Source organism: Prinia subflava, chromosome 1 (genome assembly GCF_021018805.1).
Source record: "Prinia subflava isolate CZ2003 ecotype Zambia chromosome 1, Cam_Psub_1.2, whole genome shotgun sequence".
Classification (NCBI taxonomy): Eukaryota; Metazoa; Chordata; class Aves; order Passeriformes; family Cisticolidae; genus Prinia; species Prinia subflava.
This window is the reverse complement of record NC_086247.1, coordinates 92151787-92177757: the sequence shown is the minus strand read 5'-3', so window position 1 is coordinate 92177757 and position 25971 is coordinate 92151787. Positions and strand designations below refer to the sequence as shown.

At 41.7% G+C, this 25971-nt stretch overlaps 1 protein-coding gene across 4 annotated transcripts in view; it reads right to left on the bottom strand.

Moving 5' to 3' along the window:
• E2F3 (E2F transcription factor 3) overlaps window positions 1–25971 on the bottom strand; it is a 43152-nt gene that overhangs the window by 5224 nt on the left and 11957 nt on the right. For all 4 annotated transcript variants that reach the window (XM_063403578.1, XM_063403570.1, XM_063403561.1 and 1 more), the window contains exons 2-5: window positions 6154–6265; window positions 3498–3717; window positions 2784–2942; window positions 194–308 (exon numbers count right to left, since the gene is read on the bottom strand). In XM_063403578.1, the coding sequence (XP_063259648.1) occupies window positions 194–308; window positions 2784–2942; window positions 3498–3717; window positions 6154–6265 (606 nt within the window). The remainder of the gene's footprint in view (window positions 1–193; window positions 309–2783; window positions 2943–3497; window positions 3718–6153; window positions 6266–25971) is intronic.

The window sequence follows — 25971 nt, the reverse complement described above, 5'->3', positions numbered from 1 at the left end:
AAAGGAACAAATAATGACTGTTCTGTGTAAGTTGATTTTTAAAGTTTCCCCTTTCTTTTCTACAGAAACACCCCTAAAATTTGTAAGAATATAGGACTGTGTACCTGGGCACATATTACAATAAGACTCAGGAGACACTGCATCTGTAAAAGAATTACATACAACCTGGCAGAAAATGCCAGGTTCTCCTTACCTCCACTGGGTCAGGCACTTCAAGTCTTGTTTCTGGAGGAGCTTTCACAACTATAACAGTTTGGTCTTTAAGGCCACTAATTTTTCGAATATCTTGATACGTCACATAAGCTAATGTAATCACAGTTAAGGAATTTTCCATCCCAGGCTACCATACACTCAGACTATTTGAAGAGGCAGAAGTCTGAATTATTTTTCCATTTTCTCATGCAACACAGCTCTTAGCCCAAGGTTTTCTGTTCTCTACACTGTGATTGCCACGAAGCCCTGTGAGAACTTCCCTTTGATGTAACACCTGGGGACACTACTCAGTGAACAAAAGGAGTTCTCTGTGCTGAGTGCTTCTCTCCCCCTCTATAGCTGGGAAACTACATAAGCTAAGGTTCAACAACCTGAAACTGCTCACAGACTCCATGAAGCAAAAAAATGTATGCACTTGCTGTCAAAATGCAGAGAGCTGAAAATCACTGAGAAAGTGTATAGGAATTTATAGGTTCATGCCATAGAAGGGCATGAGTGCCATTGAATCACAGAACTCCTTTGGACTGGAAACGACCTTAAGAGATCATTCAGTTCCAACCCCTCTGACATGGGCAGGGACACCTTCCACTAGACCAGACACCCATGCAACCTGGCCTGGAGCAATTCCAGAGATGGGGCATCCACAGCTTCTCTGGACTACCTGTTGCAGTGTCCACCATCCTCGCAGTTAGGGATTTCTGTCTAATATTTCATCATTCATTTCTGTCTAATATTTCATCAACATTTCACCTCCTTTGAGTTTAAAGCCATTTCTCCTTGTTCTGTCACTACATGCCCTTATAAAAATTCCAACTCTCCCACAGGCTCCCTTTAAATACTGGAAGGTGATATAGGGTCTCCCTGGAGTCTTCTCTAGGCTGACAAAAATCCTAATTTCAGTTTAAACTTGAGGGGCTTTACAAACATAAATACATAATACATATTTTTTATATATATATATATATATATATATATACATATATATATACACACTTATGCAACATTCATATATTTATATATTAATATATATAATATAAAATTATTTTTAAAGCCTGTTTAAGCAGCTTCTTTAAACCTCTGGCGTGAAGAATGTCAATTTCTGCATAAGCACAGAAAAAATATGAATATTTTGCTGTTCAACATGTATTTGTCGAAATGCCAGTGTTTTGGGGGTTACTATATGGTGAAGTCTCACCCACTGATCCATGTAACTGAGGTTCTTTTGGCTGTGAAAAGAACAGTGAAATGGCCATGATCACATGCACACAGTTCCAGCTCTTTAGTTTTGTCACCTATGAGGCACCTGGCATAACGTTTACGCCAGAGAAATAGAAAGCCTGCCTCACTATGCTTTTTGGTGGTGTGAATGTGTGCTGTTACTGAGCAGTACAGCAAGACAGACAGCCCAACTCCAATGCATCTTGCATCTATCTTGGATCAAACAGGTCAACAGGCAAAGTGACAGGTCATCATCTTTCACCTAAATGGTTTTTATCAAGGTTTTTACCACTTGTTAAGTAAGGTTTGCAAAGGCAGAGCTCGTCCCCACAGGATTCAGTGCTACCAAAAACCGAGAATTGTCACGTTCAGTTTTGTCTTGCTCATGTCTCTTCAGGGACTATGCTCTTAGCTGAAGGTAGTGCTGACCCTAGTCCCCGTGCCACTTGGTGATCTTTGGTTACATCAAAATGTCTGTGAAATCCAGTCAAAAGACAATGTTCACATAGTTCAAGTACTTTTTACTGTTATTTCCTGTCCTTCAAACAGAGAATAAATCCACTTTATTAGATGCTATTTAAACACTACTTATTATATATAATAATAAGTTTTCACATCAGCATTTAATAAAATGCTTTCTTGTATTGCTAATAGGTGGGAAATCTAAGGAAAATGACTACTGGTTAATTACAAAGGGCATTAACAGACAAAATAAGTCATATTATTAGCTTCACACAATTTAGTGTTGCTATTACATTAAATAATTCAGCCTAAGGTATTTTGAGAGCTCATAAAAGTTTTATCTTTATTTTATTATAGATTCTTTAACCAAAGGAATCTGAAACTTTGTTGCAAGTTTCAGACTAAACCAAATCCCAACTTTATTTTCCTCTCTGTGTCTGTAATTTATATACATATCAAAAGTTTAAAGAGAAATAAATAAAAAAGTAATGACTAAACAAGTCTGTTACCTTAGCAGATTTTCTGTTCATGCCTTTATAATTTCTGAACACATAAAACTGTGGTTTGCTCTAGGCTTGAAAAAAACCACAGGGCTATTGGATATTGTCACTCGTTAATCAGTAAAGGTTCTCGGTTCTACTCTATGTGAACACAAATGTTAATAGTCTCCTTCATGTATCACCTTCTCTGTTTTTTCTTTTCACATTCCAGAAGCATTTTGCAGGTTCAAGCTGCTTAAGTAGCTTTTATATCAAACTACATTAAAACCTTTTCCACTTCTTGAAGCTCCTGATGCTTTCTTTCTACGACATCACACAGAGGAAGTCTCCTAGCGTTACAGGGCAGAGCAAGGAGGCTGAGCACCTCTGAGGTTCTGGGAAAAAGGATATCTCTGATTCTCTGAGTCCTCCGTTAGCAGCTTGAGGTCCAGGGTGCAGCTTTGGATTAGCTCATCCAGTTTCTTCTCTTCCTGAGTCAGTTCTGTCACCTCCTTGGTGAGGCCCTGGCGCTGCGCCAGCATCCCACCGTCCTCCGACAGGCTGCAGCCCCTGCAGACACAGAGAGGGAAGACACCCGGGCAGCTTCTGTAAAACTTGACCCTACACCACGGCAAAGGGGAGAGACAGCCCTTTACACTGCAGATCAAGTTCTTAGTCCTTTCTCCCTAAACCCACCCCTAAGCGAGTCAACATAAACTGTGCTTTCCAGAAAAAACACCTTTTTGTCACAACAACACATTTTGGATCTGCCACCGAAATGTAAGAGTTGAATATTTCTAACTACTTCCAAAATCTTGTTTCTAACCACAGCTTAAAAAAACCCAAGGAAGGCAGTAGGCAGAGACACATACCTAAAACTTACTACACATGCAGAAGTTAATCAATTAATCCAGTTTTCAAACAAAATGGTGGTTTCTAATTTCCCTGACAAATGCTTTTTATAAACTTTTCTTAACAAAAAAATAGGACTTTATCCTGTTAGAAGGCATTTTGGATGATTTCTTGGAGCAACGTGTGAGAATGAAAGGTGGGAGAAGAAAAACACTGCTACCCTGTGATAGTGAAATCAGCCAGCAAGGGTGGAAAAGGATAATGAGTACTTACATCCACTGAATGTTGTTTTTGGATTTTTTCTTAATGAGATGGATGCCTTCCAGTACATTGGTGATATCGTAAATCCTCCTTTTTTGCACCTTGAGGACCTCTGCTGCTCTGTTCAAATCTAGGACCCCATCAGGAGATTGGCTCAGCAACTGAATGAACTTCTTTGTAAGAAGGCCAAGGGATGTATCATACCGAGTCTTTTCTGAAGGAGATTTTGGAGCTTGGAAGGAAAAGGAAAAAGAAAGTTAAATCATTTTTTCTCATTTTGGTCCCGAAAGCAGCAATCAAAAATGAAATTATATATATTACAGTTACTTCTTTCATTTTTACTGAAGAAATCTCTCATACATCTGCAGTAAGACACAACTTACCACTACATATTTGTATTTCAAGATGTACTTTTCCAGAAGTCACAGGTACATGAGCAAATATATGTTTTTTAAAATGCAAATATTTCCAGTAGTCTGACAGATACATATAGCAATATTCTGCTTAGGCTTTTACTATGTGAATTCCTAATAGTATTTTTAGTATCTATTTATCTTGGCAGCAAACCCAAAAAAGCCCCTGTGATTCTCCTTCATCAGACTGATAGCCAGCTTTCATCAGGGCTTGATTTTCCCCTCATGTGAGATAAGTGTTTCACACGCAATTAAGCAGGACTTAGGTGTACTTCAGTGGGTGAACACAATGACAGATTCCATCAGTGCCAGACTCCACAGCTTGAGAAAACTCAAGTGAATTAGAGGAGATTGATGTAAAATACAATTTATAATCATCATTGCTCTATAACCAAGCAATGCCCAACTTGGGGGAGAGTATCCGTATCTTTTAAATTAGAAATCAGCAAATGGCTTGGACCAATTCATGGTTTCCAAGCACAAATGCAGCATCTATATACTTAACAGATGGGCTTTTAAAAGTTTAAGTACTTGGATCAGAATGACTTCTAATTCTAAATGTTCAAGGCTTTTCTGTCAAGGGAAATGAGTCAGCCATTATTACAAGTCTGCTGGGCTGGTATATCTCAAACCCTTCATTTTCTTCCACTATTATGCAGGATGGAACTTGGGCTGATTTGGTGGTCTCTTCCATGTTTTCAAAGATCAGGTCATACATTAAACTGCAGAAAGTCAGTCAAAACTGAAAATCCCACCTATGAGTGAACCTTTAGATTACCTTGAAATAATTTGAAGATTACAATGGCTTTTCGATGAAAACCAAGACATTGCATCTTTGCAAAGAGAACCAGCTAGCTGTATTTCTTTGGGTAGACTCAGGGCTTGTCTGCTCTGGGAAATGGAAGAATATTCATAGAAAGGGTTGGGCTGGAAGTGGAACTTAGAGATCATCAAGTTCCACCCTCCCTGCCATGGATAGGGACACCTCCCACTAGAACAGATTGCTCAGAGCCCCATCCAACCTGGCCTTGGAACACTTCCAGGGATGAGCCATCCACAGCTCCTCTGGGCAACCTGTTCCTGTGTCTCACCATCCTGTGAGGAATTTCTTTCCAACATCTCATCCAAATCTCATTCACATCACTAACATGACCTTGTGGATTTAGAGCAAGAGTGGTTGGTTTGTCTGGGTTTTGTTTGGGGTTTAGAAAAGAGTAAGAGGATCAGAGTGATAACAGTAAGAAGTGACTGGACTCCCAGCTAAAATGGTTTGTGCTCCTCATCATGCACCAAATTCTCTGTACAGGCTTATCAATGCTGCAGCAGCATCCTGTGCACCAAACAGTACTGAATTTCTACAAGAATGCACTTCAATTTAAAACAGGCTTCATTTGAAGTTTAATTTCATTTAATTTCATTAAATTTCATTCAATGAAGTTCAGTTTAATTAAATCAACTGTGGTTGTTTAACTCCTATGCTAAAGTTTGTATCTTCAACTAATTTCACTTTTCCTATCTGCCCCAACAGAAACCAGCAGACTGGTGAGGAAAGACCCCTTGGCATCTCTTGCTCTGACATCACTACCACTGCTGCCCCATCTGGCTCCCTCTGCCAGCCTAACCCTCCTGCTGAAACCCCCCAAACAAGACAGCAAGGCCACAGGCCCCAGCTTCTGTTGCATGAAGTCCACTGCCCAAGGCAATGCAGATGTGCAAAAATCAGTACTTGGAGCAACTGGGCAGCGGCAGTGTCCGGAGTCACTCTGCAGGGACTGAAGGCAGCTCGGACGCCACAAAGAGCATTTACCGTGCAGCGCTGCCGAGGCACAGCTGGCACTCTGCAAATCCCGGCCCAGGGAAAGAAGCCTGGCAGCCAGCTGCTGTAGCTCCAGCAGTGAAGGAGGAGGCTGGCCTGATGAGCCTTGCCTAATAACTGTGCATTCGAAGCCATCACGCCACCTTCACTCCTCAGCATCCACCTCTCTAAGCATCCCAACACCATGTCCTTGCCTGAGGGGGAGGGCCTGGGCAGAGAGAATGAAGGCTGTCCAGCAGGCAGAGGGACACACGTGGCAGCCAGGAGCCTCTGCAGCCTCTTAGCAGTTCTGCAGCAACCCCTGCACGCTGCAAACTTGCTGTCCATTGCCCAGCTGGGGGGCTGAGTTTGTTGCATACACATCTAGGTGAGGACAGCAATAAACACACTCTAAGCTAGGTAATGCAGACTGATGGCAGCGTGTTACAAGTTCCCTTACTTTTTGGACTATCTGGACTTCTTGTTGCAGCTCGTCCTTTCCCCTTTGGAGTCTTTAGTCCTTCCGCAAGATACTGGTGGCCACTTTCTCCTAGCTCCAGCCTTCGTTTTGCCTGTTAAAAAAAAGGATTTTTTTTTAAATTGATGGATTGCTAAGAAGTATATTTCACTTTATCAAGAACAGTATTGGGACGATAGGAAAGGCAGAGAGTGGTGAACTTTTCCCAGCAAGGTATCAGTACAGGTTCACAGTCCATATGCATCACAACGGAATCCAAATATTTACTGAACAATGTCACTCAAAGGCTAGGCTGATGAGGTTTTTATTTGAAAATTCAGCAATTTTTTTTAGATTTGAAAACCTGAGTCACAATTACATGGTGTATTTCAGTCTAGTCTGGACCTTTTTGAACAGGTATGAAAGATTTTGGCCCTTACTCAAGTTGAGAACATTTCATTTAAGGAAAACAAAGACAGCCTCTCAAGCACCCGCATGTATGAACCTGCAAAGCTACATTTCCATTCAAAAACTCCTTATATCCATCTAAGTTTGTGTAAAAGTTGTGCTAGTGCAAGTTATAGTCTTCTCTTCGCTATTTGAGAGGATGGCTTTGAAGGAGACCAAAAATTTCCACTACTATGAGCTTCCCATCAGTGCAATACATGACACGACTCCACGAGCAACACTGGACAAGTCTTCCCTGCCTCTCAAAAACTTGTCCTCATTGAAAGCACAACCACTACATTTACTTCACATTAACTACCACATGTGCTGCCTAAATAAAAGTAAGGTGGAGCAAAAGTAGTATTAGATGATGCCTGAAAATCAGCTAAATGTTGCTTTCAGCTCAAAGGAAAGCTCTGTACATCTTGAATAATAAAAACAGCGAATGAAACCATTAAACTTTGCAACACACAGACAAACTGCAATGAAAACCACCACCAATATGAATTCTGTTCCTAGACAGAAACACAATATACTATCTTTGGAAACAATTCTATACCCTTCTCTGCCACTCAGGTTACTGAAATTAAATCTGGGGATACTTGTTATCCTAACAATAGAAAGCACATTACCTGGAAGACACAGGAAAAAGAAGTTTTATGTCTAATCAAGTTTAGACAAATAACTGTTTCTGAAGAATGTTGTTTATTCAGTTAGATAGAGTAATTCAGAGTACATTATTTACTTGTTTTTTAAGATTCACCCCACAGGGCTGGATAATGTCTTGCTCCTCAGTGAACCAAGACAAAACAACACATTCTGCTATGGAGTTGTAGACAGGTATTTCTGGATTGTGGATTTGTCTTACGCACTTTACTTTGGGTCTGTGACCAACAGAACGCTCTAAATAAATTAATTTATATGCATTTATTTATGGATACCTAAGTAACATCTTTCTGCTGGACTATGCTTGCAAACCTCAAACTTATTAAAAGGCAAGTTAAAGCACATGAAACTCATACGAGCCCATGGTGTAACAGCACTTGCAGAGCACTCAAGTCACTCTTCTCCACATCTTGTATGAAGGGGCATAAAATTCACTGGCAACAGGGCAAAACTGAACTGCATCCTTCTAACCAACACAGGCACCACACTCCCAGCAGACCACTGGTGGCAACTTCTAATAGCATGAAACACCTCTGCTCCATTCAGCTCTGTAATCCAAGGACACAGATTTCTAAAAGGTCAAGTGTTAACAAAAGCATCCAGCTAATATGTTTAGCCAATGTAATTGGATTAAATTAAGATTACAGCCATTCCACAGGGAGAAATACATTTCACACTTTTTTATGTAAGTGTTTTTCCACCCTGAGAACTGTAAGAGCAAAGGAAGGAGGGGTGAAAAGGGAACAATTCAGGGCGTGGGAAGAGTAGGTCAAAGGGATACAATTAAAGATAAAAGAGAATCTCAAAACCAGGTGTGAGAAGGAGGGGCAATGCTTAGGACGTAAAATCCAGAGGTTTGCAGCTCTCTCCATCAGAAGAGAAACTTAGGTTTGGATTATACATCAAAACTTTTTGTCTCAACTTGTTTGCAAGACACAAACAACAGTAATTTGCTTCTGCTTTTGTGGTTAAAGACATAAGTTTTTCCCGTGAACTTCAAATAATCAGAGAGAACACAGACAGCATCCTTTGGCTGCACAGAGCAGCAAAAGCCTGCCTGTATGCACTGGGGCTGGTACAAACAACACAATCCTGTCAGGCTCACCAGCATGGTGCACCTACTGACAGTGCAGGGCAAGGGATGACATGACAGAGGGAGCTCCACAAGACAGCTGGTTTTTAGGGTACAAAGCATACAGGAAATCCGAGAGATATATAGAGCAAAATATTTTAGTGGAGTTTAAAAGGTCCTGATTACTGACAGGCAATTTTAGGAAACCCTGAGGAATGTTTAATTTCAGGCCAGATGTTACACGTCACTCAGCAAGCGCTTCCTTCCCCTTCCTGTTTTACAAACTTCATAACTGATAAGATGTAGGGCTGAAGTAGTGTATTCTCTCAATTTCTTCTTTCATGAATTACAGACTAAGATTTCCTAGTGCTGTTTTGTTTGCACTAGAGATCCTTGGTGACTCACAGTTTCTCTCCCATCTCCAAAATTATTCATATTGCCTTCCGTTATCTGGCTTCTCTTCAGAAATCTCAAGATCTGTGATCAGCAGAATCAGTGAGCCTTTTAAAAAAAATCTTGATTTGTGTCACTTATTTTTGCTGCACCACTATATTCGTTATTTTCACTATTTATACAAGTTAGTATTATTTGTCCTTATTTCATTACTTGTTCAATCATAGCATGCACAACTATCTCACACAAGATGAAGGACCTGCTAAGAAGTAACAAGCCAAAGGACACCAGCACAAAGCATCCCAAATGACAGGGATAGGAAGCAAAGGGACAAAAAATTCCTCTGTGACACGAAATCTTAATGCAAGAAATGGGAAGCCAGATTCTTTACAGGGATGGTGAAAGGAGCACAAAATACATGGAACTATGAGATAGGTAAGCAACAAATTGATACATTCCAGCAAGAGACACAAAAGTAACAGGAAAGCATCCCATTAAGCTAAACCAGATACCTACCTAACCCCCTGGTCCAGTCGTAAAAATTGTGGCATCAACCGTTTTAACTCAAGATTCTCTTTCAATACTATGAGCAATCCCTGACATAGCTACAACTATAGACCACTGTTCAGTGCAGACCACTAAAAACTGGTGGCATCTTGAGTCCTATGTAGGTTTGCCCTTTTAGCATCAATCCTTTTAAGTAAAAAAAAACCAAAAAACCCAGATAGCTACCACAATCAACATCAGAGGCAAACCCACAAGAATGTCATTCATAAGAACACTTGTCTCTAGAGGAAAATAGTTTAAAAACTCCTAGGATAAGCTAAGTATTTTCAAGTACACAGGACCTGATGCAATTCACTTTACAATACTCAGTCTCATGGATTAACTTTCAAGAGGAGATTGAAGACAGGTTATGCTCATAGAAGAGAAAAGGAGCAAGTGTAGTATTAATTAAGTGAAAAAAAGGGGGTGGGGGGAGGTGCAAATGGGAAATTATAGCCCATTCCCTTTAACGGGCTGGTTTGACTTCATGGCTACCTGGGTCTGTCAGGTTGCTGACATCACCTCTTCTGCATCCACCTCCATCCCTGCTCTCCTGGTGCAAGCAGTACCTGACTGGTATGTCCTCATCAGCCCCCACAGTAAGCTGGTTCAAGAGGTCCCTACCAGCAGTAACTGAGTCCTACCCCAAAACAGAAATGATTTTTCTGCAGAGTTATCCCTTGTGGGTGATGAGCCTGCACTGAGAGCTGCTGAGCAGGTGTGACACCCACCCTCACCCCTCGGGGCATCAGGATGACCTTTGAGCAGCTTCACAGTCACTTCTGCTCTTGGGGAAAGAAAGTGGCAACAATTAGAAATAAAGAAAAAATTTCAGAGCGTTACCTTGTAACAGACAAGTAAGTGCTAAGCATCAGGTAAGAGGTAGCACAGGGTTTTGTCAAGGCAGCAGAGCTCAGTGCCCAGGTGGGGCAAACATCAATTTTTGAGGACTGCATCATATCCAACCAAAGCATTAGTTTCTCTGAGAACTATATTCCTAAGTTTGAGGGAAGAAGCAGTAAAACACTCTCTAATTCTTTCCAGTGACAAAATCATGGAGAATAACTTTGCCAAATTATGCACACTAAAATTTGCCCTGCTAGATGTGTCTCTCAGCTTTATTACTGGATGCAAGTTAGTTGCGCCGTCTGCAAGAGACAGACCTAAGAAAAATTACATTACCTGTACTACCTTCAGAAAATCTTTTGTCTGAAATGTTGCTGCATCCATTAGGCTTCAGCAAGCATATAAAACTTGCCAGAAGAATGACATGAGCTGAGCATATTCTACAACTCCAAAACCCTAAATTTAATGTCATTTGGAAAAGTGCAGTCAGCACATTTTCATTACAAGTGTGAAGCACCAAATTCGACTTCAAAGTCCTGTCACAGCTCTTGGGCCTTCCAGCTCTGCACATCGCATCTCCTTGGAGGTCCTGAGACCTATCAGCATTCTCTGCTCCCCTAGCAGGCATTCAAGGTGTATTTGAGGACCAGCAGTCTGATTTAAATACAAAAGGACAAAAGTTGACCTCAGAATGAGAACAGAAGTAACCTGGGAAAAAGCCTGCTGAGATGGGGATGGAAGATAAAAACTTATTCCAAAAAACAATGAGATGAGGTGCTGAAAAGAAACGCCAGTTTATGGGGAGAAACAGGAGGACTGGAAACAACCAAGCATGGCAAGGAATAAATTGTTTGTATTAAGTGATAGCTGACACTGAATTAAGCAGCAAGTCAGGGAAATGTGTCTTACGGCTAAGCTGTGGGTGTCTCAGAGCTAGGAGTAAGATGGGCAAGTTAAGCAAGGGAGGATGACTAAGCCTGGTGTAGTCTCTAGAAGATATTACAATTGCTAGGGGCAGATAAAATGGCAGCTTTTCTGTAATGCCACCACAGCGCTGATATTACTGGGGAGGGGATGCAAGCCTTTACAGCAAGCATAGATAAATTTTGACTGCAGCAAGGAAGCCATAGCATAGGTTCTTTACCAATCCCCATACGCTTTGCACAGGCTTTCTTCACATTTTCTAAATTAAGCAGTCACTTAATAATACAATATAAAAGCTGAGGTTCTGGAGGCATGAACTCTAAAAAGCTGTTCCAGGGGTCAGGAGCTGCAGCAAAGAAAGCAAGTACATTATATGAAAGGGTAAATTAAACTGGAGCTTGATAAGGAAGGAATACAAGAGAGGAAGCAAAGGAAAAAAGACACCTTGAGGTGAATGGAGGGAAATATTCATACACTAAGGAAATGTCTCCACTGAATGAAGGGATACAGGCTGAGCATTTAGAACACACTCAAATGAACAAACCCTGGTATGTGGAGAGCCATGAGCGTCTGCCAGAAGGCTGCACCCAGCTGAGGGCACAGCAAACATTCAGAAAGACTGGAAAATAGAGAGAGGTGCAGAGAGGAAAGCAGAGGAGCTCTCAGTAAGGAAGGGGCTCAGCTCTGCTGATCAGCTCACAGGCAAAGAAACATCCAAGGTCAGCAAAAAGACGCAAGAGGAGTTTGAGAGTTCCTGCCTTCAAACTCCTACTGACAACTCATTTCATACCTAGTGCCTCATTTCTCAACAGAAATAAAATTTGCAGTTCAAACTCCTGGAAGGGAGAGGGATTTCCATCTTCCATGAAGAAATATTTACCCCAGTGGTCTACACACAGACACCAGTAATTTGTACCACACTACCCTTGGTTTCAGTAGTTAACTCTGACAGTATTAAACACTTAAGAGAAGGTTTAAGGGAAGAATACAAAAATAAAGAAATAGCTGGGAATTTAACTATTTGTACGTAAAAGACAACAAAGCATGTCCTTAAAAGGAAAGTTCTGTAAGTTCTCTCAGGTCTTTCCAAAGTATTACTTCCCTATGAAAACCAGGCAGTCCTCTTGTTCCAGAGGAACAAGACCAGGAATGGCACTTTTAATGAAAAGATGACCTCAAAATTCAGTTCTACTCATAGCCATTCACAAGACTCAGGTAAAAGAACACAAAAAGATACACAAAAATAGTGCTTTTAAAATTGAATACATTGTAAAATCAACACAAGGCAGAAAAGGAGTCTGAAATAATAGCTACTTATTCATCAGGATTATTAGCTGAGTGACAAGCAGCTTGTATTTAAAATAAAATTTAAAGAATCTTTTTAAAGCAAATGACAACACAGTTTACAGAAATCATCCTGATCAATCTAATCCAACACAAAAGCCCCAAATTGTTGTCTCATGAAACAGCAACTGTATTTAAAGAAGGATGAAAAGGTACTTCCTATTATAGCAATTTCTATTTCCTAAGTTATCACCTTATTTTTCAGCTTATTATAGTTTTGACTGAGGGAAATTCTTCTCTAGTTCTTATGTTGAAATTATGAATTCACTACATTCACGTTGTTTGTTTTTAATGTAGATGAATATTAAAAGAAAATCCCTTTTATATGTCTTAATTTGGTTTATAATTCAATAAGAGGCATGTCACAATTACCAAATTAAATAACATTCAGATCATATGCAGCCCCTCCCCATTAGGTATTTGACACTGAGGGCTGAAGGCTGATATGTTACTCTGGTGAAGTTTCTTTCAAGGCCTAATTAAACCCTCCTATTGCTATTGACTTTCTGTTTTCATGATTCCCTCTGAAGTATCCAAGAGTCAAGGAAGCCATGAACTGTAAACACTTAAAGATGAAACCACACAACTTTCATTTAGCTCCAAAAAGTTAAAATGTGGGTGGCCAACTTTCAGCGGCAAATTCTTGTTTGAAAGTGGGACCCAAGCCAAAGGAACTGAGCGGCGGCTTTCCCTTCTCAGGTTGAATGTGCAGGAAGAAGCAAAGCAAGTGCCATGAGTGCCTCCCAGACATTGCTGCAGAACATCCCAAAGCCATTTCTAACACCCACAGAAAGGAATACATCAGCTTTCAGGCACGCTCGGCAATTTGAGCGGGGTAGCTCGCTCCCGCGTTAGTGGTGCTGCGCACTGATGCCACCCCAATGTGGCACTTCACACTCTCACCTCGAGCCTGGCTGAACAGAAGAACATTTTCAACTGCTTTTAAGTGAAACACAACGGCCTTAACCAAATCAAGAAAGCACTAATATGCAGCAATGAAAAATGGTGGCTTCTCCCTACACCTGCACAGCAGGTCGTTTTTACTAAAGCAGGATTATAATCTTAATATACTAATTATGTTTGATTTAATTTTTTATCATCTATCTCATGTGACCTGGCCTGCCCTCTGGTCAGATTTTCTCGCAATCACCAATGCCAACACAATTCTGACATCAAGGTAAGTGGACAACCCTGTTTGTCATCACTCCATTTTAGGCTCATAGATCTACTGGAATGCCACAGGATCAGCCCCACATCCCACCAGAACTGAACTCAGTATAGCAGCCAGTGGCAAAACGTGCAGCTTATCTTGTTTTCCTACTCTGCTGCAGTATTTTCTTTGCACTAAAAGAGGAAGGACATTACAACGGTTGTGCAAGACATAAACCAAAGCATAAGCCACGTTTCTGGCCTCAAACCAAGAGAATTACACCTATGCTGCATAGGAAGTGAATCATCTGAGATCTTTCTTATTGCAACTTTTCCACCAAATACGAAACAATTACTTCTTACTGGAAGCAATGGCTTTGCACTGTACTAAGGCTGAAAGCTCCAGTTACCACTTCATGTTGAAATATGAAAAGCTGTTTTCAGGAAACTGCACCCAGTTTTCATCTCAACTGCTGCACTGCCCAAGGTGAGGAGTGAGTGTGTCTCTGGACAGTCCCAAAACACCTCCACGCAACCCCCTCATCCCGCCAGCCAGCTGCCAGGGGCTGAGCTGCACCTGCCTGGTTAAGGTGGAAGTTGTGGAGACAAAAATTCCAGAAAATGTAATGACAAACAGCGAATGCTCGCATGCAAAAGCGCGACCAGACTAACCAGCATCTGGGGTATGGAATCCTGACCACAGATTTTGGGGCTGTGTCTGGATGCAGCAGGATTGTTTCCCTCCCATTCCCTGCGAAGCATGGCCTGGGCCATGGTGGTAAGGTCAGACCTGAAACCAGCAGGCTCCAGCACCTACAAACTGGTGTCAAAGCTACCAGCCCATCTGCCTACCCCCATTCCCAAAGACACCACCTCAGCAAGGCTGCTGCCTCCAGCGCAGAGCTCAGGGATTTTCAGCTGTGGTTCACATCAGTGACTTCTCACCACACAGCCTTTGAAGAAAACAAGATTGTCACAGAACAGGCCCGATGCTGAACTTGCAAACTCATGGCAAGCAGCTGGGGTGGGGGTGGGGAATGTGATGGGACATGAACAGAGAGGGGACATGATGTGACAGCAGACCAGCCATGTAAGAGACTTCTTGGTGCCATTTCTTTGTATTGCATTGATACGTAACAGTTCAACCAACAGGGGTCCACTTTTTATGTTACCTGTTGAGATCAAAGTAAGCCAAATAAGGAAGTGATAGTTCAACTCACATGGTGTATGATAGGGCAACATCTCCGTGTGGCTTCAGAGCTGCTTGCAGTGTTTCAGCCCTTCAGGAGACTTTCAGCTTCCTGACTAGCAAGGCTAAAGTTGAACTGGACCAAGGGAAAGAAACCTTTCCTATCATTTTATGGTTGATCATAAAGAAAAGCAATTGCAGAGCAAATCAGTCTCAAAATACATCCTAGTGATATTTTTGTCTTTCGTATTTAAGGATTATTTTTTATTTTAAAAGTCATTAACTTCAAAATAAGATTGCAATTGGATTTGTTTCACTGAGTGACTTCCACTCTATGTGTGGAAATTAGCACAGCTACTTAAAAAAGAAAAACTTTCAAACACTGCCAGTTGTCTGCCAAATTGCCTGTTAAACAAATAAGCCCTGAGATTGGGGGAGGAAGGACACTGGGAACTGGAGAATATAATAGGATGAACTTCCTCGTAGGAAATTCCAGCAAATGCCATGGAGCATTAGATAAACAGGCTAAAAATTAGCAGAAGCATTCCAAGCATATAAATTGACATAGGAATCTGGAAAAGCATTATTCCTCACTTGCAAAACATACAGAATACAGCAATAAACCTCTCTAGGAAGATGTAATTAATAAGACTGGATACATACAAAGTGAAAAGTGAGGAGAAAGAGGAGCCCTTCCAAAGCCACACCAGTGCTATCTCAGTGTAGGTGCTCTGTAAAGGTGCAAGATTTGGCTTGCTTTACAAAGTTCACTCACTAAACTGCCTGCCTAAGCCACAGCATCTTGAGCTTTGTTTTCCTTGAATACAAGATACATACAAGAAAGGACGATATCTGTGGAATTTCACAAATGAAATCTCTGGAGTGCAAGCTTTCATGTCTACACGTCTGTGGTTCGCAATGTCCCACCCTGGCACCCCAAACCTTCCTGTACTCCACACAAAATACCCACACCAAGTTATATCAGAGCAGTGCCAAGGGACTGCGACACTTCACTCACTGAGAATTGATTCACAGAGAACCAACAAACCTGTACTTTCTTACAAAAATTAATGACAAAAAGAATACATAGGTAAACACTTCAGAAACTACAGCAGAGAGCCGCAAACTAGAAGGTAGAAAGTTATAAATACTCAGGTGCACATGAGCATTAGCCCTGGGTATTCACATCCCCAAAACAGGTGAACCCTTCCTTAGAAAAGGTCAACATCAAACTTGACTCCATATTTTTAATTCATTGCCTGAGGTACAATGGCTCTTACAACTATCTACTTTTTCAATTAATGTGATTAGTAATGAGAATTCAGAACTGAAGTAGCAAAACCTTTTATTTTGAAGTACTTTCTTAACCCAGTTCCCCCAATTATAAAAGCATATAGCAGGATTCCCCAAAAGTAATAAACGGACTTTGAATCCATTTAGGGTGATAAAAACATTATCTAGTTTTCAAAGGTCGTTGTGAAAGCTGACAAAAAACATTCAGAAGACCCAGGCGAGATGCAATGATTTGCATTTACAGAATCAAACAATGAGAAATAACATGGGGTCCTAAGCATTTGCTGTAATACAGGATAGTTCTGTACATTACATAAATTGTGAGAATATTAGTTCACTTTAAGGAAGTCTCAACATGGTTCAAACAGATTACCCTGATAAGTTATTTCTGCACCTACAAGTAACTATAATGCTGACTTTGCACAAGAGATCGATTTGTCATTCACAAGTTAATTAAGTATAGTTTCAAAAATTAGATTACCAGCATTGCATAAAAAACCCTTACAAAACCTTGATGAAGTTAACACAATACTCTGTTCCACATACCAAACTTCAGAGTGACAAAAATAAGTGCCCAAGAAACAGGAAAACAGAGTCTACATATCCAAAAGCAGCTGTTCCTAGAAGCAGTCGGAAAGGAGGCTCCAGATTAGCAGAAAGTCGCAGACATAGATAAAAGATTACAAGAAGGGAGCAAGGGAGAGAATCATAGATAGCGGGGACCTAAAGGCCCCAGTTATGGCTGAGAGCCTCCACCCCAGATCTGGAGCTGGTACTGCCATCAGAAGGCTTCTCTTCACAGCACATTCCTTTGACTACAAACTGAACTTGGTTTTCACCTAGCCTGGGTTGCTAAACTCTAGAAACTGATGACTTCCTCCCTCCTCACATCAAGGTAGCCAGCTGCTGCATTTACTTTTATTGCACAGGTCAGCTTGGCAACAGCTTACATGGCTGAAATGGCACAGAGACAGCCAAGTTCCTGATGTTTTAAATGCTGTGTAATGTCACAAAGAACAACTAATCCATTGAGCTTTCACCATGATGCACATTCTACCTTGGCAGTATTTTATCAATCCATCAGCCACACCATGGAGCAAAACAACCTGAGAGTGCTGGCAAAATGACGACAAACTGATTTCAAATAGGAAGTTTTACTTATTCTCATTGACAGAGAGGGAATTAAAAAAAGACAAGATGGCTGCAAGCCTTAAGTGAAGTGAATGAGTGTTGGTAGACTAAAAATTTTTCTTTTTCATATTTAGGAAAATTCTGTCATGCATAGGACAATCTAAAACAACTGATGTGACAGCCTTACAAGACAACAGCCAAAATAGGTGGTTTTCCAGGGAGTCACAGGTAATGAATTACCTGTGACTGCTCTTTCTCAGATTATATAGGATAAATTCAAAAAGTTATCCTTTTCTGTTTTGGTGAAGCAGAAGATCTTCATACAGTCATACAGTCAAGCAAGGACTTGAACCTATGTGAAAACCGACCCACAGCAGACACAATCTGTCCCTTCTACTTTATCTTCTTTACAATGTATTTCCTAAACTGAACACCTTGAGATGACTTCTCCAGAAAAATTAGTAGCACTCTGAAGTCTCAGATTTTAAAATCAAGGGAATTTGCATTTTTCTCTCTAAACCACACTTAGATGAAAGACAAGAATCTGACTTTCTAATATGACCTCCTACATATCACAGACCCTAGTTGTGCTATTGTAGCCAAGGATAAGGATGCAATTTTAGAATCTTTGTTATGAAAATGAGATGAACAAGCACCTGTCAGGAAGTACCATAAACACAGTTGATTGCAACAAAAAGCAAGTAGGTTTTGCTAACCTCAAAGCTGTTCAGAGTTGAAATTACAGAGCATAACTCTACAGAGAAATTACAGCAAAACAGTCATTGTGTCAAAACTTGAAGGCATAAACTCATTATTTTCCCCTCACTTGAAAAAAACCCTCGTTAAACTTTGGGTTTGCATTGTTTAAGCTTTCAATACTAAGTTCTCTATGTGCTCAAGTTCAACAACTTAGGAAGTCCTTTAACACCAGAATCATCTCAGGTAGTGGCTGAGGTGGGAAGATGGTCTGGAGATCATCCATCATCCACCTATATGGACTAGATGCTGCTGCTACTCTAAGGGAAGGCAACTAGAACAGGATACTAAGGGCTGTATTCAGTTGGGTTTTTAATGTGGCCAGTGAATGCAAGTCCACAACTAAAGGGACCTGTTCCAGCATACTTTTGCTGTATAATCTTCTGTTTAAATGGGCTTTCTTTGTTTCAATTAATGCTCGTTGCCTTTTATCCTGTCACTGGCCACCACTAAGAATAGCCTGGCTCCATTTCCTTCACTCTCTCCCATCACATCTTTAAACACCTCCAGGCTCAACAGCCCCAGCTCTCTCAGCCTCTTCTTCAACATCAGATGCTCTGAGGCTTTAACCACCTTCATAGCCCCTCACTGGACCTGCTCCAGTATGTCCATGTCCCCTCATAACGGGGAGCCCAGAACTGGACCCAGCATGTCAGCTGTGTCTCACTAGGGCTGAGCAGAGGGAAAGGATCATCTCACTCTGCAGAGCTGCTTCACACCACATTTGTCCCAACCCATTCTGGCACCTGGAATTATTCCTCTGCAGAAGCAGGACTTGGCACTTCCTTTTGCTGAACTTCATAAGGTTCCTGTCATCCCCTTCCTCAAGTCTGTCAAAGCCTCTCTGGACAGCAGTGCAACCATCAGCTATATCAACTACTGTCCCCAGTCTGTATCTCCCATCAGTCAAGTCACTCCTTAATATTAATTTCATACGTAAAATATTGCTTCAGTTGCACTGAATGGCATTTTCTTCAGACCTCAAATAGTTCATGCTGCCCTGTTTAAAAGCATCTTCTAATTTCAAGATCTTTCCCTTACAAATACTTGTACTGAATATAGTTTAGGTATTAGTCACACTGAAACTGCTGACTGAGGCAAAAGTATCCCCACTCTTGTTCAGTTTTTTTGTACATGTCAGGACACAAGCCTGAGAGCCATTGCCTCTCAGCATTGTACTGGAAGCTGGTGTGCAGTTGCTTGTCCACTACAGACTACTCAGAAGTGCTGCTTTCCAGGATACAGGCCCCCCTTTCATAAGGCATGGCTTGCATTCCCTGTGCTCTGGCATACAACTTTGCCTTTCGCCATAGTAAAGACACAGCGTGTCTGAATGTGCCTACAGAGCAAGTTGTGAGAGCTCCATTATAATTTACTTTTCTGCTGGCAATTACTATCAGTAACAGATTTTTTGTTTACTCCTGTAACAATGATGAAAGCACTCCACAGTATCTGGATTAGCGCAAATAATCACTGGAATCAATAAAAAGGTCTCTTTTCCTGCCTCTTAGGCAGTTTTAAAAACCAATTTCATATTGACAGTTACTTTTGTTAACCAAAATGCTTTACAAAATCAAACATATTTTCTATCACCCTCATTCACACATCGGACAGCTGTACCTTTGTTAACATCTAGCTTTCAGTAGGAGAAGGGTGAAGATAGGAAGAGCTGGCTATGAGATACTGCTGGTAAACACTTTTGGAAACACCACAAGCACTCTTTGCAGTGCTGTATACAGAACAATTCCATCCTCATAATTGCACACTACTTAAACCCTACAGAAAGGTTTATTTCAAGACTTTTGGCCATTGGCCATCCCAAGTATTCTGGAAGTTTTACGGGTGCTGGCATAGAACATTAGCAGAGGGGTAAAAGAGACAGCACCTGGATTGAAAGTAGAAGTTTGTGTGTCTATTCATGAGCTTTAATTTATCCATTGTAGCCTAAAGTTCAGAGAAAGTCCAGTTGGCTTTTTGTACTGCAGCCTTCCCTCTCGTTCCCTTTCTGCTACCTGTCCTGCTGTATAACCATGCAGCTATTAGAACTATCCCGTAGGCAATGGACAACTAAATGGGATTTTCCAGAAGCCTGGGGAAGTCTTCCAGTGGAATCTAGCACTAAAATATCACCTATTAAGGGTTGCGCTAAAAATTCCTTTCTCTAAATAATTTTGGAGAAGAAATCTATCTACTGAATTCAGGCCCATGGATTCCTCCCCAAAAGTACCTTAATCTGTTCAGAAGATAAATGACCATATGGTTTAATTGTGCCTTCTTCAAAGAAGCCATAACTTTTTCTCTTATGATCAGTATACCTTGATCCTTTTCATTTTCAAATGCAGTCCCATTTATGAGTCATCTTTCCCTCCTCTCACACACTCTTTTCAGTCTTTCCTCTTTATCATTTTCCTCTTGTTTTAGTAAAAGCTGTAGGTAGGGTGAACTAAAATAGTGAGTTTCACAACTGGACATGAGACACCCTTAAATTTAGATCAAATAAGCCCTTCAAAAGTACATGAGAGCTTTCCATCCAGACAGATTTATAAAAGCTACATATAATTATGGAAAGGAATAGGAATAAAAATAGACTGTGGATGATGCCCTCTCTCAACAATATATGGATAGGAAGGAGGACAGCCTTGTTCTCTCAGAAGCGGGAGAAAAGGTAAGGTAACTTGAGGTAACCGTGGGAAGCCCCCACCAGCCCGTAGGCTTGCTAGATTGCTAAAAATTCTTAAGCGTGATAGATTCCCATAGAAACCCTCATTTTCTACACTAATTGTTTTCCCAAACCTAGTTCCAAACTATAATCAAACTGTAAAGCTAAGATTACCCCAGAAAACTCGACTAGAGCTCACTATCTAAGACTGCAAATTCTTATCCAAGCTAACGCAAAGACAGTCTTGGACGAAACCCACTTTGCCAGTCATCGGTTTGTCTTGGAAGTCTAAAATTCAAGAAAACACAAAAACCTGTTGTCTTGCCTTGACATCCATAACTCCTAGCCTTTCAACAGGCGCCTGCTGATGATAGCAGCAAGAGTCGTCTTACGCGCAACTTTCCTCCCACGCTTTGCACTGGCAAGGAGCCCTCACGCACTCTGTCCTGCCTTGGAACGAGTTCTGCAGCCCGCTCCTACCGCAAGCTTTCCACCGCAAACTGGAAATTTCGTGTCCACTTCAGGTAAATACATTTTATTGAGTTAAATACAAGAAAGTAAATATGGCAGAGTTACAGTGCTCCTTGTGTAAAACATTGGCTTCCAAGGTAAACAGGAATGCTACACAGCCTTTGCATATTGCTATCCTGCAAGCGTTTCAATGTACAATGGTGCTAAAGAAAGCATCGGGAGAAAGCTGGAAATTTTGGCAGCTGCTGAGGGGAGAATTGAGGCTACTGGCAGTGGGCAGCATGTGTAAGGATTGCGAGATAAACATATCAGACCTTTTTCACAAGTAATCAATAACAAAATACTTATGTTTGAAATCAGACAAAGGATTAAAGCAAAATGCTTATTTCACAGCCCTGTGAGTTACAGGCTGTCTCCAAAGTAATTTCCGCACTAGTTGAGTCTGTAGTGGAGGTTTATTTTCAACAATGAGACACCTTCTTTTAAGTCAAAGCTGAAATCCAGCAGTATATTCTGGTCACAAAGGCAGAATTCTGCTGTAGCATGGAATAAACAGGGCCCTGGGTGCTCTCACTGCCACGCATGCTGGTTCCAACTCACCATTTGAGGGTCAGAAATGAGACTTTGCTATGAGTGCAGTCATGAAACTCAACCTTCTTTGGCCAACTTTGCATGTGACTGGCACTCATTACCACCCATCTGAGCAGAAGCCCTGTGAGCCTTCCAACCTCCATAAGCTACACAACACAAGACCCTCAGCCACGCCTGCTGCAGCTGTTGATTGTAAAAGCCATCCCAGTTGCTATCTCCATGGTCTTCCATGCAAGACCACAAGTCCTTTACTTTCATCTATTAACAATCAGTCACACTAAAGCCCTGTTTAGAGCTGTACCTGCCAGAGCAGCACACGCAGTCTTTCCTCAGGAGGTATACCCTGATAGTGGTGATTGCCAAGAAGGTCTCCAGTATTGCAAGCTTACTACATGCATAACTTCTAGGCACAAATTACATTTATATCTTCGCCTACTTCAGTGCCAGCCATCAGTAATTAAATTACACGTAGTGCGGGAGCCTTGGTCAGGGGGGCTGGGAGACAAGCGCTCGAGGCATGGTGCAAACAGCACTGAGCAGATTCCCAGTTTAAGCAAATATGGCTTTCCTCCATGAACTGTGGATGATTTCAGCCATAGTTACTCTTCCATGTGCTCACAAACCTGCTATACTGCCCCCAAGCCCTTCAGAGCTGGAGACAGGGAGAGAGTGTGAGTTCCCTCCAGCCCCTGGGCACTGCCGGCCGGGCTGTGGCAGCTGCATGCCCTCAGTAACCCAAGCAGTGAGGAGAGGCACAAAAGCTGCCTATTTCTTTGTGGAGCCATCTGTTAGGGTTTCGTTCCACTGGCTTCCAGGAGGTGCTGAGGTCACCCATGCAGCGAGGCTCTTGGTCTGTTGCCACTCCAAGCAAGTGTCCCGTGCGTGAGGAGAGGGCATAGCCAGGGGCAGCCTCTGCCTGCCACCTCCACCCTAACCACAGGCCAGCTGGGCCAGGGAGCTCCCTGTGCTGAAAACTAATCACTCAGCCAGTGGCAGCTTTCAGCTGGAGCAGTCCCTGCTCTGACAAGCACAGAGAGGTACAAGGGCAGGAGCCAAAGCAGCGAAGGAGGGAGGGCAGCATGACCCTGTTTGTGGAGGCACCAACTTGGATCACTGCTAGTTGACTGTGAAACCACATCCCCAAAGGGTCTCTCAGGATGGTTCCAGGCAATCCCCTCTGTCACAGGAAGCACTTCTAGTAGCACAGACTTGGTTCCCAAATCTCCTTTCCTTTCTATCGCATGAGGAAATTAAGGCTACTCTACCTATGAGAGGATTACATTTAATTTCCAAGAACATGCAGACAGGGAACAGCAGGATATTTTAGTGTCCAAGACAGACAGCCATTCTCATGCTGCTGAACTGAATGAATACAGAATGTTGGTTTAGGGCACGATGCTGAGGACCAACAGGAGGACCTCTATCCCTCAATAACCTCCTGCAGAAACCCATCATGACTGAAGTGCTTTGCATTTCAATCCCTGCATGAAGCTAGTGACCACCTGAAGGATCTTGACATGGTATTTAATCCTCTTCTCCATGTTATTGTCTTCAGAAATGCCCAACAGTTTACCAAGCAGCACCACTGCTTAACAGCATGTGACTATTGAACTGAAAATGCTGAAAGCAAGTCTTATCATATCTTCCCTAAAGGAGTATCCTCAAAGTGAAACAGGGAAAAAACCAGAAACATCAGTTAATAATATTATCACTCTTTCCTTACAGCAGAAAACAAGGAGAAAAAAGCTAATCAAATACCACCACCTTTCTTCCCCTCTACTATTGCTTCTCCTACCATTGACCACATTTGTGGTTAAATGCAGGGAGTCAAACTTCCTATAAGCAGTGTTGTTACGGTTCCAGATTTCCACTGTGGTTCAGCCATATCACAGCTCTGGAAAGGCAAACTGGCACGTGCTCAAACCGCCACCTTCCCTGTTTGAAATATTCTGTATTGTGACTTTAAAAGATTCTTTACCTGAACCACCTCACTGGCCTACCTTCTAAGATTTGAAATCTTAATAGTGAACTTAAAAAACCACTTTGTTGAAATTGATATTCTGGATGAAAACGCTTAGTGAACATACTGATGTAATTTCATCATGCTACAAGAGTTGAATGTAGCCAGTTAAAAATGTACCTTCCCATCAAGACAATACTTTAAATTCAGGGTTCTGGCTAGGAAGATCACTGCACCTGCTCCATGCTGGGGCTCATGCCCACACAGTCATGGAGAGGCACTCAAAGACAAGGCAGAGCAACAATGAGGACAAAAAGCATCATCTCTCAGGGAGACACGAAGCACTTGTAGAAGGTGTTCAGCATTACTCTGCAGCAGAAGGAACAATACATTTTCATATCATTTGATCAACACTAACCAAAGAGACTGGGCTGAATCTGGACAAAGAATCTGACACCAGCTTTTCAGGAGGAAAGTAAATCTTGCAGGACCGTTACAGCCAGGCAGGCTAGTCCTAATGTTCTAGGCATGCCACACTTGCACTTTCAGTGGGAAAGCCAGGGTAGCTCTGGTGGGCAAGGACCTTTGCTGGGATCTTTACACCACCCTTCTTACACCATCGCATTGTTACACAAAGTTCCAGATCTGTTGGCTTTTTCCACTCCAACAAGGTATTGCCATCCAACAAGTCAATAAGGCCAGCTCAAGTATCTGATATTTTTAGTTAGATATACTATAGCACTTCACAGATGACTCAAGCTTTCTCCCTGCAACGTCTGAAGGCAATTCCCTCTTCTCTGCTGCTGGTTGAGCAGAATTTGGGACCTGCTCCTCACATGCTGAGGGAACTGAGCTTTTTAAACAGCTAGGAAAGCCACATTTCTCCACTTCAAATAAAGTACTTAGGACAGACATAATCCCTCTCTAGTACAACTGTGCTGCTTCCCCACCTTGGAAGAAGTAGGGAAGTGGTTTGAAACTGGCACTGAGACCATCAAAAGAGTGAAAGGGTAGGCAAAAATCTCAAAACTGCACAAATCTTAAGGAGAAAGAAAAAGACTGAAATTCTGATCCTTTCTTACTGAAAACATAATAACTCTTGATTCACTTCAAAATAGAAAGACCTGACTTTGGCCTTAGAGAAAGGAGTCCATCTTAGTCTCTGCATTGCAGATGAGAACAATCACATTTTTGCTTGCTCTGACCTAGCACTAAATTGATTATTCTCCAGGACTAGGAAAGAGGGAGAAAGGAGGGAGATGGTAAATACCCTTATAAAATTCTTCTAGGTGAAAGAAGTGAATGCATCTTACTTTTTCCTATCAACCCTCTTTCCTAATTCTGAAGCAACTAAATCACACTAAGGATAGTATCTTGAACATATGGCTCTAAATAAGGGGGATTTGCCTCCTTTTTCTCTTCTTTTTTCTCTCCTCTAAATTAAATATGCCAGTCTCTGGAATTCCCTACACATTCCCTTTGACAGCAAAAGGGGTTTCTGTCTCCCCTAAAATACCAATACCACAAAAAAAAATTCCTTTGTAACTACTAACTTAATTCTGCCCACAGAAGGCTGTACCTAAGTTTAATATCTAGTCAACTGCACACAACCAGTTCACTACTGCTGCGTTCACTTCCCACATATTCAGCAAACATGATGCTACCAAGACGAGAATAGGGAAGGACTTCAGTGTACCAAGACCAGCAGCAACATGAAGAGCATCTTTACAGATAAACAGGTCATACAACGCAAGAGGCTGCCAAATGATCTTGCATCCTTCTTTGCCATCTCTCTTGTAAACACCTACAAAGCACATGGCTCCAAGTACAGAAACTCATGGGATGTGTTTTTATTTTGCCCTTTGCTTTTCTACGCACAAGACACCCCACACTGCACAGTGTGGGCTTCAAATGCTCCCGTCTTTCTGCAGAGCAGCTGAAGCGGAGAACCACTGGGAAGGATGCTGCTAACCCCTAGATCTGGAAGAGGCTTCCCACAGGCACCCTGCAGGAAGGGGGAAACACCCCCTGAAGTTCCTCATTCCCCTGCCTGCAATCTAAGAAGGCAGCTGGTAACACCGCGTGGAAGATGATGACAGAGAGGTTTGCCAGCAGAAACGAAAGGGTAACGAGGATGCCAAAAGTCAATGGTCTGCATTTTTCTTTATTTTTGGTAAGCAAAAATAAAACCGAGCAACACGAATGTCAGTAGCAATAGAAATCAGGAAGGAAATGTAAATGATTCTATAGAAAGCGTGAATCAACGTCATACCAAAAGCCACCTGAATGTTTCTCTATCATAGGCAATTTCTCATGTTCTTTTATGTCATCTTTGCAGTGTCAGTTTTCGAGAGAATAATTCTCAGCTCAGCATGACAGAACAG